Source organism: Rhipicephalus sanguineus, chromosome 2, assembly GCF_013339695.2.
Source record: "Rhipicephalus sanguineus isolate Rsan-2018 chromosome 2, BIME_Rsan_1.4, whole genome shotgun sequence".
Classification (NCBI taxonomy): domain Eukaryota; kingdom Metazoa; phylum Arthropoda; class Arachnida; order Ixodida; family Ixodidae; genus Rhipicephalus; species Rhipicephalus sanguineus.
In genome coordinates, this window is record NC_051177.1 from 18393675 (window position 1) to 18408737 (window position 15063).

Genomic DNA, 15063 nt, shown 5'->3' on the forward strand with positions numbered 1-15063 from the left:
TCACATTACTCCTCCTCTCAATTTCATTTCCCGCCCCTTTGCTATACAATACTATACATGGCTATGCCAATAATGATAATTGCCGGGGTTTAACGTCCCAAAACCACGATATGATTATGAGGGACGCCGTAGTGGAGGGCTCCGAAAATTTCGACCACCTGGGCTTCTTTAACGTGCACCTAAATCTAAGTAATAGATGGCTATGCTAACATGACCATGTTTTACCTGGTTTTTCCTGCTTGACTCCAAGCGACGTGCTCAGTAAGCGACGTGAGATGACAGCATATGACAGCCCAGTCCCCTAAAGTGCTCCGCATTTAAAACCGGTGATTTGATTTGATTTTGACCGGGGTGGGCTTTTCTTCGAGCGTACGCTCTAACGCTATCGCGTTCAAAAACCTGGGCGCCTTAGTTACGGCCCTAGTCTTACTTTGACGAAGTTGCATGCCGCCCCATTGCACGGAACAACGGACTCGGCAGTCGACAGTGCACTTACGTACCGGATGGTGCTAGAGGCGGCGGTGGTCGCTTTGGTTATTTCACGGTACATGCGACAGATACAGCATTGGTCGTTTCCTTTCACTTTTCTCGCTCAATCCGCTCACACAATCACTGCATTCATTCTACGCGTCATCGCATAACGATAGCCTGACATAGTTTCACGTGACTGTCCACCTGGCCTGCATCGCCCGGACACGATGTCCCCTTAGAGTTACTGTATATGCTACCTTTAGGTTACACAGTAACTCTATGTCCCCTATGCCTGGGCCGCCCTCTAGGACTTTTCAGACGCGCAAGCGTGGGTTGCGGCAAGAACTATGTTGTCGTAGCTTTCCGGTGTCGCTATTTTAGAACTTTAAATTTCGAGGGGCAGAAAAATTGCTTTCTCGACTTCACGAAATTCTCGATTTAACGAAATAATGCGAGCGTGACCACCACTTCGTTAAATCGAGTTTCAACTGAATAATGATAACAAGACGTCACCGTGGCATGGGCCTAAACGAACGTGAAAAAACAACCAGTGTTGTTTCTTTCTTTTTATTCTCTCTTCCTTTTAACATACTATTGCAGATGATCCTTTTATTATTTCCTTAGCGAGCATAGAGTGATATGGCAAACATGAGCACCGTCTACGCGCATCCTCCAGTCGATATGTGTATTCGCACAGTAGACTGGCGCCACAAAAAACCTGAACCTCATCCGACAAAGCGCGGCGGCATCGCGCTGTTGGTGCACGAGCCTTTCACCCGGAAGTGCACTTCCCGGCGGAAGCTCGCGGGTGTTGCACAGGCCACCGTGCGCAGTCGACAGATTATGTGCAAGCACGTTTTTGTTGTGCCGGCCGGCCGGACTCACCGTCGAGGTGTTTCATTACGCGCTGGTCTGAGCGCTGCATACGTGTGCACTCAGTGCCGAGCTGACCCAGCCGCTTCCACCAGGCTGTCAGAACATGTGACCGGGATAATAAGCGTCCCTCCGGAAATTCCACGCCAATACAACGGCACCCGATTATGCTTTGTCCCGTATTCCCAAACGAGTTGAGGCGGCTCCTACAATACATAGATACACGTGAAAGCACCGTCTGGTGGGTCAGTAAACTATGTCACAACAATGCTCCACAGTAATTGCTACGACGATCACTTAGGAGTGAATGCATGGTTTCTAAGTATATATTTACTCGAGTAGACCCGCAGGGCGGTATCATTAAATTGCATAGTGCTAACTGCATGACGTTCTGCGGTATATATACGCACCAGCAACGCCCGTGTTGCCTCTGCGTGTCCGCGTGTTCCAACTTTCTCAGTCAGACAGTCACAACACAGGAGGGAAGGAGTACGCTACTTTCAATCAATCACCAAGCTTCCGTGCCTTTAGGCACTACCTGTAAGCGCGCTCCCGCGAACGCCTTTTCTGCCTCAATCCACCGACGCCATGTAGGCGCCCCGCCGCTTGGTTGGATCGCGACCAGTTTAAAAGCCGCGGCCGAATCTCCCCTTTCCATCTTATAGGGGCTGGTAATAGTAACGTCCTTGTGGCAGCCGGTAACTGATGTGGATTACTGGCAGCAGTGACGAAGGAGATTAAGCGGCTGGTGCAGCCATTTGAGACAGCTGCTACACGCGCCTCGACGGATATATGTATTACTACAAATAGGCAGCACTGCAAATGCTAGGCCAGACACAAATAATCGTGGCCTGTGTTTACAAAGAGCTCTAACGCTACGACCGTTCGTAAAAGCAAAGTCCAGCCAATCCTAATGTTTGACATATACTCACTTAGCGAAAACGGCACGCTAATCTGAGCGAGAACTTAAACGGAAGGAATGCTTCGCTAATCTGGCTCTACAGTCCAAATTAGAAAAACTGCTCGCACGAAAGAGCGTTGCAGGAACGTACAACGGTAATGTGATCGCTAATCACGAGTGGTCGTTAAGCGGGGCCCTCTATTTCGACCTTGATGAGCCGCGGGCTTGAAATGATGCACGCAATTGTTTGAAGCATAGCTTAGTCGTGAACGTACGAGCTGCCGAAAGGTGCTCAGTAAACAAGTCTTTCCGATATGAGGTACAGGTGTTAGTTGAAGGTGCCGGCTCGATTCAATAATGGATCACTATGCATCTTGCAATCAATGGTTAACCGCTTGCGCCGTCGCCAGAAATAGCACGTAATCTCGGCGGCCTTCGCTTTAAGAAAAAACGCCGACATTGCGATAATCTTATCTCCGATTCGTCAGCAACGGCAACACGGACACGTTGCCGACTGTTATGTGTGAAACACATTTATGTGTTTTGTGTTCTGTGTGAAACATATTTCTTTTTAATGCAACCAATAGTTTTATATGGTTTAGTGTCCTTGTGATAGGTTTGCTTCCCCAAAAGATTGTACTAATGTCTTGAAATTTTTGTGTTGCCAAAGTTTTTGCTCAGCGGCATTCACGCTGACCGCACAAGAGCTCCCCTTTAGAGCTTCGGTGCAAAACGCTCTGCTGTGACGTTTTTTTCGCCGCAGCAGTAGTCCTTTAACGGTGAAGCCTGCTTTACAAGTAGAGGTTCAACAGGGTGCACGTCTGTGGTCTGCAGGTTGCGGCAGTGGCCAGTACCTGGAGTCCGCGGGTCTCGGGGCGCTAGGCTGCGAGCGAAGTCAGGCGCTGGCGCGTGCCGCCGCCTCTTGCGGAGGACACCAGGTGGTGCTGGGCGACGCACTGGCGCTGCCGTTCCGCGACGAGGCGCTGGACGCGGCGCTGTCGGTGGCCGTGCTCCACCACCTGGCCTCAACCGAACGCCGGGTTCAGGCGCTCAGGGAGCTGGCACGAGTACTACGTGTCGGCGGCCGCGTGCTCATCACCGTCTGGGCCATGGAGCAGACGCAGAGGAAGGCGAGTGCTCGCATCGCTGCCGCACTCTGTTCGTGTTATTTACCGTATCATATAGGAACAATATGATACGCCCTGCAATATGATACGCCCTGTCTACGCCCTGCAGTGGGCGTAGACAGGCTGATGGTGATAGGAACAATGGCTCATCACATACATGTAACATCATGCACAAGTCTTGAAGCACGCCAGTAAACACACGCACACACGAAGTAAGAACAAAAAAGCGGACAGGGTACCGTCTCTGCCTGTTTCCGTTCTTCTTGTATGTGTGTCTGCTGATGGCGCTGCCCAACTTGTCGTCTTGACGCATCTTGCAAAATGAAGATCATCTATCTATCTATCTATCTATCTATCTATCTATCTATCTATCTATCTATCTATCTATCTATCTATCTATCTATCTATCTATCTATCTATCTATCTATCTATCTATCTATCTATCCATCCATCCATCCATCCCTCCACCCATCCACCCACCCACCCACCCACCCACCCATCCATCTATCTATCTATCTATCTATCTATCTATCTATCTATCTATCTATCTATCTATCTATCTATCTATCTATCTATCTATCTATCTATCTATCTATCTATCTATCTATCTATCTATCTATCTATCTATCTATCTATCTATCTATCTATCTATCTATCTATCTATCTATCTATCTATCTGTCTGTCTGTCTGTCTGTCTGTCTGTCTGTCTGTCTGTCTGTCTGTCTGTCTGTCTGTCTGTCTGTCTGTCTGTCTGTCTGTCTGTCTGTCTGTTTAAAACATGACGCGCAGATAACAAGAACGAAACTTCATAATTTTATAACCTCCCAAGGCGCTTGCTCAACAATGAAGGACTTTTAAGGCAACAGTGCACGCGAAATAAGAACGAAAAAAAAAGAAAGGAAAGTGCGTGTGGGTCTTCGTCAAGTGCTGTTGCCATGTTACGCAAATGGTTTCAAGATTACCTTGTGCAAGGCTCGGAAAGAAGGTGTCTTATGGTGGATACAAAGTTTCATTCAGAAATAGATAAGAGACTTCAGTTCTAAGTCGTCTTCATAATGCGACCGATCAATATTTGCTCATATAACAGTTGTTAAACAAGGAATGTCTTTGGTGCTTACGTTCTTGTATAGAGACACCGACGTCAAGAGCGTCTGTCATTTTCTTAGATAAAGGACAAATGAATAAACGGCGCTCGGAATGCCAGCAAATGAGAAAAATATTTGATAGGACATCGATCTTTAAGACAGCTGTTAACGCCAAAGAACCTTGGTCTCTAAAACACATTAATTCTCGTTGTTTTAGGACTTCAATTTATAACACTGTTCCTTGTTTCTTTTGCAAGCGGCGTGTGCCTTTATGGCAGTAATGGATTGCAAACTTTGATTATTAACGTGTTTGAGATATTGCTCCCAAGCCACTGTTAGATTATTAAGCTCAGGCTCAGGCCATTACGCATACGTTTAAGCACAAATTCCGCCAAATTCCGCCAGTGACCAAGGAAGGACAAGCACGCTGGTAGTATTGGCAGAGAGATGACATGACCAAAAGACACGACATTTCTAGGTTATTTAAAAATACGTCCATTTTCCCGATTTACTTGCGAACATTTTACAAGGTCGTGATACAATAAATGAGGCAATGTAGGATTTCATTACCACAAGGAATAGAATCATTTCGCTTGAATAATGAGTGTTCCGGCTATAGTAATGCCTGGGATATAGAAGCGCACTTCTTTCACCTTTTTTTTTCGTTTGATTATGTTCATCACGTATGAAACGCACCCAATTGCTTCTACGTATATGTAAGATACTCTGTAATAAAAAAAAATGCAGTTCGACTGACTATTATTTTCTGCAGTTTGAGTCTCAAGATGTGCTCGTCCCCTACCGCCAGCCGACTAAGAGCAGCAGTGAAGGTAAGCCTACTTGTCAGTATGAGTAGAGCAATAGCCGCAGAGAGCGAATGATAGATGAAAGCGCCTTATTGAACACTAAATGAAAAAAAAAGAAAAAAGTCGGGTAAAAATATTAATGCGAGAATAAATTTACACATTGTCTCTATGGCTTCAGGGCACAGACATTGAATGTATCCATAAAGATGGTTGCCCCCTCTAAAAGCAAGGAGGCTCGTGTATTGCTAGTGAACATAATGGCAGAGAACGAGAGTACTGGAATATTTTACGGTGCATCGAGAGCGCAGACCGCTCGGTGAGCGCGACTGCTCTTCGCTTCTTCACATTTATTGTGTTAGTGAGCAGCTGTCTGGTGCCAAAGACATAGTACTCCGCGCAGACGAACGACGTACAAAGCAAAAACACGGGCGAGGTTTTGTTCGTATCACTCAGTACGTATATGAAAAAATCCGCACACAGGGGGTGCGTGCTCGAGCCGACGTTATGACGAGTGGGCTTGTCTTCTTCGAGGCTGGAACTAAAGGATAGACAAGTCCACTTGTCGAAACGTCGGCTCGAGCACCCACCCCCTGTTCACGGATTTTTTCATCGCAAGCTTCCATCTTCCCCTTCCGGCCGTTTTTTGGGGTCAGTATATATAGTCACATCAAGGCCGATGAACGCAATATTTCTCGATGTCCAAATCGGCATAGCTCGCCCTACATCGACTTGCGCTGCATCATTAATCTAGTCACTACAAAGCCTTCCGTCATATCTACATCGCTCCCTACACATTGTCATTGTCAAAGTGGTTCAAGAAATGATACCCGCTTAAGTTACCTATTCCACTGTATAGCCACCAAGCGCTGTTGGTCCTACGCCCGTGCTAATATGCAAACCGCGGCATGTCACGCAGACCGCGGCTCGTCAGTGGAACGCGAGATGACAAGCACAACGACGAGCGAGGACGACCTGCTGGTGTACCAGTCGTACAATCCGCCGGCCTCAGACAGCGATACGGCGGCGCCGGCACGATCGGGTCGCCGTCGCCGTGGCAGCGTCGACGGCTCCGACCTGTCGAGCCCCGGCGAGACGTGCTACAGCTTCATGCGCCGCGCACTACGCAAGCTGTCCTCCAGCAACCACCGGTCGCGGCCATACTTCTACAGCAGTTGCCGCGGGGGATGGTTCTCGGACGCCGCCGCTTCCACTGACAGCAAAGTCACCTCGCCGCAGGTACTCGACACACCGGCATATGCGTTATTCGCTTCGTGCGTATAGTGTACACCGTGCAAGCAACCGCTGAAGGTCGAGAATCGGCGTCTATCTAGTCCGTACAGGTTGAGGCTTTACGTAAACATGTCCGACTGATTGCCCCACCTGTACTGCACCGCGATGCCTCATGCATCGTGGGGGAAGTGTATGTTCATCTATACATACGGAAATGATTTGGAGATGCAAGCCAATAAATTTAATGAACAAGCTCTAGTGTGTCACCAAGCTGCACGTCGGGGTACGTCATACGAAAGGTCTTAGACAATGATGAGTGTTGGTATGGTGTATGCTCTGATCCCGGAAGTAAATTCATTGTCGTGCACGTGGGGAGTTCGATGTCACAGTTGCGTTCAGTGTCAATGCGTTCTGTCTGAGGTCTTCAACTTAAATTCGGAGAAGGAACAACGCATATCTTGATTTTATTGAGAAAAAAGTGTCTTTTTGTTGAGACCACTACTCTCTTCACAACCGGTCATTTTAGTTATGTGGATGAGCCACTGCATTCGACGAACACAGTTGTATATGGGTTGATGTGTATGAGCTGCTGTGTTACTTTTGGATTTTGTCTTTTTTCACTATTGACCAGTAGCGCAGCCCGAAATTTTTACGGGGGTTCAACCATACTTAATTTTCGTATTTTCGTGTGTGCGTTTGTACGTGTGCCTGTATATATACATGTGTAAAACTGAAAATTTTCGGGTGGTGTTTGAACCCCCCCAACCCTCTCTCGCTAACTACGCCAGTGCTATTGACCATTTGGTTATCACGTGCGACCTTTCCTTCAAGGAACTCGCCAGCTATTGCGTACATTCGTGTAGCTATATATGGTGAGCAGACGTCCAGGGCAATCTTGCACTTCTGAGGACTGTAGTGTTGGAAGCATGCGGAATGATGCGTAAACACGGGGCAACTTTATCTTTCGGTAGCACTCTTTTCTATCTCCGTGGCGCGTATGCCAGTGACAGGAACTTAATAATCATGAACTGTGTACACGGCACTGAGCCACTGACCACTTCTCTGAACTTTTTCAGGGGGCAGAAAAAGAGCCGCAGCTCGACGCGAGTGCCGCTGCCGAGGCGCCTGAAGAGGAGGACGAAGAGGAGGACGGACTCATCGAACTGCGTCACCTGGACGCAGAGTTGCCAGTCGAGGAGACTGCTGCTGCGCGGAGCAGGCCGCCTTCGGGCCTCGACGGCGGCGAGAGGTTCATTCGGGGCCATGGAAAGTCGCGCTCTCTAGGCGATGTCCTCAGCATCATTCCCGCCATGCTGCGAGCAAGGCGAAGAAAAGATGGCTCGCACGAGTTCCAGAAGCGCATCTCGACGGCCAGTGACCCACGCGAGTACCTGCAGAGGATAGTAGAAGAGAGGAACGGCATCGTGCGCTCCAAGTCGACGGCGTCCTGCTGCGCCAGGTTCGAGCATCTCAAGGAGGACTACCAGATGCCTACCATGGTAGAAAGCCAGGAGTCGCCCGAAGAGACGGAGAAGAGTGAGAGGCAGGATAACGGGGGCAAGCCGAGCCGCCGCGCCGGTGAAAACATCGACTCCACTGCCAACGTGTCCAGCCAGCTCACCACGTCGGACATAGCGAACGGAAACAGTATCTTGAGCGACGAGCAGTTGTCGTCGATTGTCAAAGAGCAGCTCGGGTACCTGCAGTCGCCGCCCACGGGTTTCAACGGATGTCGAACAAAGAACTGGTTTAACTCATTCAATAACAACGCGAACCTGGAAAAGTGCCTCATCAGCGCGACATCGACGACTACTGTCCACGACTACATATCGGCCAAAGTTAGCAGGGCGGGCGCGGCGCAGCTCGCTCGAAAGCGAATGCGCTTGTGCGGTCAGAGGCTACAAGAGAAATCACTGCTCAAGAATTTCTACAACCAGTGCTCCCTGGGCGAAGTTGAGAATCGACGGTCCAGAGGTGACGAGGAGAATCAGGACGCTCCCATGTCGACTTACTATTCCATGCCAGATCTTCACACCCTCTCAGAAGAATCAGCCGAACTTTCAGAAGGAACTGCCGAGAAGTTGAGAGTTCCCCTCGTCAAGACGGAACACCAAGACCGTTCTAAAGACTCTTTCGATTCTGACATTTTTGTGGAGGACGAAGAAACTTGTCACGCGCTTCGAAATAGACGCAGGGTAGTGAAGCGAAGCATGAGCGTCGGTACGAACAATGGAGCTGAACCGAGAAAACAGCACCGACGGTTCTCAGCCTCTTCGGCGTCGGCTTCGATGTGTGCGTCTCCCACAACGCCCCGAAGCCGGAACGTCTCAGAAGACTCGGAAGAATCGATCATTTCCGTGAGATCACGAAAATGCAGCAGCCTGCAAAGCGACACCAGTGTGGACAGTGAGGAGTCGATCGTATCAGTGATACAACGAAGTAGCAGTGAGATAGAAGCTATCATGCAACGGAAGGAACTTCAAAGGGCCACATCAAACAGTCTCAGGGCTTCGCCACTCAGTATTACTCTGGGAACACAAGAAGCGTCGTCGCCTGAGTTCTCACCGACATTTAAATCGGCGCCCAAGAACTCGCCGCCTCTCTTGGGTGTTTTTCCGCGACAGTACCTCGAGAAGTTCTCCGACTGCGAGGCCGTAGTCATTCGAGACGTGATAGGCGCCATTGTATCCTTCGCCCAGTGCACAGACGCCATATACGTGCAGCAGTGGGAAAACCTGGCCGACTCGCCGCAGCAGCCCGAGGCTGCAGAGTCGATCGGCGAAATCGAAGACAACGACAGTGAGTCTGGAGACACGGAATCGTACATGTCCAATCCCGACTGCACAGCCGCCGGTGGTGACGCCAGTTGCTGCGAAGACGATATCCCGCAGATTGAGTTTGACGTGGCAGATCTGGACGATCCGTACTACACGGCGACTGACACGGTGCCAGAGGAAGAAAGCCTCACCACAAGCAGCGAATCGCAGCGGACTCAGACGTTTGTCACTTGTTCTGGCAGCGACGATCCCAGCTCGTCCAGATTTCCGGAAAGTACGACATCCAGCTCGGAAGGGACCTTGGAGCCGGAGACCGAAGTCCCATCTTTGGAGAACGAACCTGAAACATTTAACGTTCGTCCCGAACATAGCTCTGCAAGTCCACTATCGCCAGAATTTTGGATGGAGAAAACTAGCGGTGCGTCACCTACACTGTCTAACGTTAGTCCAATCGACGAAAAACCTGATATAGATGAAGACTTCACACAATCGAAAGTTATTAGTGGCAGTGATGCTGGCCTTATCTCGTTCATTTCCTCAGCTGATGAAAGCCTGCCAGGAAGCACAGCCATACCTGACGATTTCGTATACAAGAAAGGCACGGAGGTACAAACTGAAGAAAAAGATGTTGACTGCAGTGAGACACCCATAAGGCTAACTGTTATAAAAAAAACATTGCCATTCACGCAAAGCAGTTTTGGAAACATGCACCAGTCTAAGCCTGGTGAAAGCTATTGGGAGCACTTGCTGCCGTCTGTGCTCTCGGTGGATGCAGAGGATAATCCGGAAATTATTGATGTCAAAGAGTCAATAAACCAGCAATGTAAAATGCCTGAGCTGAGTTCGGATGACAGTATTAACGCAAGCGTACCATTGCACAAGCCGACAACTCAGGACAGCTCCCCGGACGACTCTCTAGAAAGCATAGCGGAGTGCAGTGAAGAAGAACTGCGTGACGACTTCGAAAAGGCCGATGTACCTGGTGAAGAGCGAAATTCGCCAATAGATACACAACCGCCGCTCTCGACACTAAATCAGCTGCATACGAACGAGAATTTTACTGAAGACACGGCGTTTGAAGAAGAAAATGACAATGAGAGTGCGGTTAATTCAGGAGTGAAGGACGAACCGCAATGTGTTGCAGAAGACGATGGAGAAGACGCGCCTCCTGCATTCAATTTTATCGTCGAGGACTACAGCGAAGAAAGTGATTCCTGCAACGAGCCGGCCGTCGAAGAAAGCGCGGCGCCGTCTTGCGACTCACTGACCGTGGAAAGGTTGGTAAACAGTACCTCTAACGGTTCCAGTTCAACCGCTAGCTTTCAAACTGTGCTACAGTGCCCAAGTCCAACGACCGCCACAGCTGAGGAGAACGATGCGGAAAAGGAGGACATCGGAGAGACTGAGGCCCCAGAGGAGATCGGTGGCCACGGGATAGATGAGCCGCCTGCGGAGGCCAGGGGAAGCCTCAACAGAGCGGAGTCTGCTTCGCTGTCGTCCTCTCAAGAGTCGCTGCAGGACACCGACGGTGGAGGAAGCTCACTGATGCTCCACCGCTACTATCACGTGTTTCGAGAGGGAGAACTCGACAGTTTGATCGACAAGTACGTCGAAAACCTCCACATAATATCTTCGTACTACGATCGAGCCAGTTGGTGTGTGATTGCTGAGAAAGTGCAGGTGTGGACAATATAGAACAAATGAGCCCGATCTCTCTACAATGCGTTGTCTACAACGGGAACATTGAAAAGGCAGGAACTGCGCAGCGTTGCTCGCCGTGGTGTGCCTGGAAAGCAGTGTTCTTTATGACACTGGAGACGACAGTTGCCTGTTTTTCCATTGCACACGTTGCTTTATCTGATCTCTAAAGGCTTGAAAAAAATGGTTTAGGGTGTTGGTTGTAGGTATTAAGAAACCTAAAGCGTTGTCACCGTGTGAGATATATACATCCGTACACACACTTAACGAGAAAAACAAGCTTCACATTGGAAGCAGCCTTATGCAGCCGGAAATTAAGAAATCAATCATTTGCATATTGTGACAGTTGTACAGCGTCCGTCATATTGTCATATGAGCAAGTGAGAGATATTTAACTGGTTTCATACCACAAAAGCCTTCATTAAACATGGTGAAGACTTCTAGGTAGCTATTCTGACTTTTTTTAGCGAGGCCAAACATAATAGAATTAAAGCACAAAAGAATAAAAAGTCTCCAGCATACTGATTAATGGAATGGAAGTGGCTCTGAGAAGAGACTATGGTGGTCGAAGCGAAGATGCTGAGGTCTTGCTCTTGCAGCGGTTAGCGCCGCTCCGTAAAACGCCCGGTCGTAACGCCTTTCAAATATGAAAGCCAAAATTCTTGAAGTATATTTAAGAGGTAGCACGATTAAATTTGAACAGAATGTTCAAGACAGGTGAAGTTAGATGCGCATGACGCCATTAAGAGCGTTTTGGGAAATTACGTCTTATTCGAATAACAGAGAGCTGAGCTAGCTGGTACGTATTCATTCTAAAAAGACGTATTCTTTTTAGAATGAATACGTCTTATTCGTTGCTATCCAACGCACATAGCGCTGCTATTTGAGTAGCGCCGACGCTAGTGCCAAGAATTGTGGCTCTGCGTGCTGCACGGAGGCGGTGAGAAAGGCTTGCGCACGAGGGCTTCGAAAACTTAGCACAGTACTCACAGCTTGCGATTTCATGGTCTCAACTCCACCTCGCTGGGGTATGAATGGTGACTGCAAATTCGCACAAAATGTGCCGGGCCTTATTCCACGTAGCCGGAGCAGCTGGAACGTGAACTTAAGGATCAATAACGACGATTACGGAATACCAAATGACACAACAACAGCGCAAGAAAGGAAATAGGACTGTAGTTTTACTTCGCGGGCCTACTAAACTTGTCAAATATTTTCTCGTTTTTTGTTAATATCCCTTACGAGATTTCCCTCACAATTGGTTGACATTTTTGCTTCGTAATTATTATTGCTTGTCGGGAACAGTTCTCTTTAAAGTTCTGGTATGTTCGCTTCGCCGCATTCATGTAACTCGACGCGTTTTTATTACGTACCCACATGTAAGTCCGCAGTTTTCTTTTTTTTCAGAGTGGTCATTATATTTCGTGTTATATGCAATGCGACGAGAAGATTAGGAAACGAGGAATTCTGACAAACCGGATGAACGTCGCGAGGTTCTTTCAGCTCTATATAATGCAAGGGGCGGGGAGAGGGTGTATATATTATAGCCTCAAAGAAAATGCATATGCATGTGATCGTACAAGCAGTAGCACAAGCACGTAATTTAATGCTGATGAACGAACATAAAAACACTGGCAGAACAAACGCGACTGGATAGTCGCACAATATAGTTGACACAAAGTTTGTTTCTTCTTTCCCGGTGAAATACATGTTTTCATTTTGAAATGTGATATTTTTTTACTTTTTATAGGAAATTGCAGAAAGCATATTTCCAGTGATGAGGGTCATACTTTCACTGTAAACGAAAAGACGGTACATCTTTTCATACACAACGCAAGGAAATAAAATATTAGCAACCAGCCCTTAGTCCAGTTCACTGGCGTTTTATACTGCAGAGTTTATTTAATTGTTCGTTGCTCTCAATTAGTAATGCAGTGGTGTTTGTTGTGCACAAGACGGACAGAGATGCGGCGCATAGCAAGTCATTCCGAGTTGTTCTACGCTAATAAAGGATGAGTCCGACGCTCTTAATATATTGGTCTGCGAGGGCTAAAGATTTAGAAGTTGAACGTACGTTTCAAGAAAACGCAGCCGCACAGCGTAACTTTCAGCAGTCGTCCTGTAAACAAATGTCGAATATCCATCGTTCCAATCGCTAGTACGACTACTAATATAGGCCGGCGCCTATGTTGTATTGCATGATAGTTATGTGAACAGATGGTTTGATTGGCTGACGCAATATTTATGCTCCACAACTATGTCACCTAAAGAAGCAAGCTTGGTACTTACCAGGGAGGAAGAAGCGCTTCAGGGGCGTAGCCAAAAATTTCTGAATAAAGCTTATTCATTCAATAATTATTTTTTGAGGAGGAGGGGGGAGAGGGTCCGACCTTATAATTGTTAAGGTTTAAACTCCCAAAACCACGATATGATTATGAGAGACGCCGTAGTGGAGGGCTCCGGAAATTTCGACCACCTGAGGTTCTTTGACGTGCGCTTAAATCTAAGTACACGGGCCTCAAGCATTTTCGCCGCCATCGAAAATGCGCCCGCTGCGGTCGGTATTCGATCCCGCGACCTTCGGGTCAGCAGTGAAGCATCATAATGATTAGACCACCGTGGTGGCTGGGGGTCCGACCTCCCTGTATGTATGCTTGTGCATGTGTTTGTATGTGTGCGCGTATACGAAACGTAAAAATTTCGGGAAGGTGAGGGAGGGGCGGGTGCACCCCCGATACCGCCACCCTGGTTGCGCCACTGAAGCACTTGATGCATTTCGGCGTTGAGTGTGTGTACGAATGTATAAGTGTGTCTGCTAGTTCCTTCCTCCAGACGTTGGACATGATTTACTACATGGGTGCCCTAAGGCGCCTTCGGTGCTTCGCTTTCTTCCAAACCAGAATTCAGACAGAGTTAGCACTGTTTACTACGGCCCATCTATCATACTACTTAAAGCGTGCCTTTAAATGGACCCTGCAACACTTATTGAACATTTTCAGGAAATGCTGCCGATTGATAGTCGATGCTCCTGCGAACATGTGAGCCAAACATCATAGCGCAGCACGCGGCACGGAATTTGCAACTAATTTCAAAGTCAGCTAGAAATCGCTCGCTCTTCTCTCAAAGAATGATGTCATATACCCATAATCAGTTGCGTCATATGCTAAGAAGCACATGGACACGACAGTTGGCTGATTTGAACATCGAAGTTACCGCTGCCGCCGCAGTGTGCCGCCGCGACGCGCTCTACGGTGCTATGATTACACTATAGAATTACACCAGCGCTCTCGTGATTACTCAAAAAGTGAACCGCGCCTTCAAAGAGAACGAGGAACGAAAGTGCTCAAGGTCATGACGCGCGCTGACGTACGGACGCATGTTCTTGCCCCAGGCTCGTAGCCAGGAATTTTTTCGGGGGGGGGGGCACTTGCTGAAAGCCTTGAAAAACACCTATTTTCATTATTTATTTTTGGTAAAAACACGTACTTTACCAAAATTTCGGGGGGGGGGGGGGGGGCAGGCTCCTAGGGCCTTCTCACCTCCTTGGCTAGGGGCCTGTCTTGCCCCCTCGTCATTCTGCCCTCTTTCAGCGCGCTCGCTGGGACGAGAAAAAGTGCTTGAAGCGTGCCACAAATGCCTGTAACTCCGCTCGTACTTGTCGGATTCTACATTTTTTTGCGGCAATCGTGAGGTAATAAACTTTGATAGCTAGGTCACTCGATGATTACTTGAAAAAGTGTCGCAGGGCCCATTTAAGGTAAATATACGCAGTGATCAACTTCTTTCCTATAGCCTATTTCAAGTGAACTAAAGCGAGAAATCTTATCCTGTACAAACCAGATCTACATATATAAATATAGCTGGAAAGCAGAAGTTTTCGCTTGTGTATACCTCTCGAAACTCATCTCATATTTCAGATTACAAGCTGTACATTCCTTGCGAGCACAAATGTCGTGATCGTCAAGAAGACGTCTGAAACTGGCATTTCTGATATCTGTGTTTGGCTACAGATCGTTCTTCGCACCAACACAGTACTTTATTTACTACTGTACGATACCACATCTTCCAGTTCACGATTATATTTGTTGTGATAG

General features: G+C 48.0%; 1 protein-coding gene across 1 annotated transcript in view; it reads left to right on the plus strand.

Moving 5' to 3' along the window:
• Positions 1–14392, plus strand: part of LOC119381070 (uncharacterized) — a gene marked incomplete at its 5' end in the record, with an annotated part of 33316 nt that extends 18924 nt beyond the window's left edge. The window contains 4 exons of the mRNA XM_037649060.2: positions 3080–3375; positions 5231–5288; positions 6181–6500; positions 7571–14392. Coding sequence (XP_037504988.2) covers positions 3080–3375; positions 5231–5288; positions 6181–6500; positions 7571–10966 — 4070 coding nt within the window. The remainder of the gene's footprint in view (positions 1–3079; positions 3376–5230; positions 5289–6180; positions 6501–7570) is intronic.
• Positions 14393–15063: the final 671 nt, after the last annotated feature.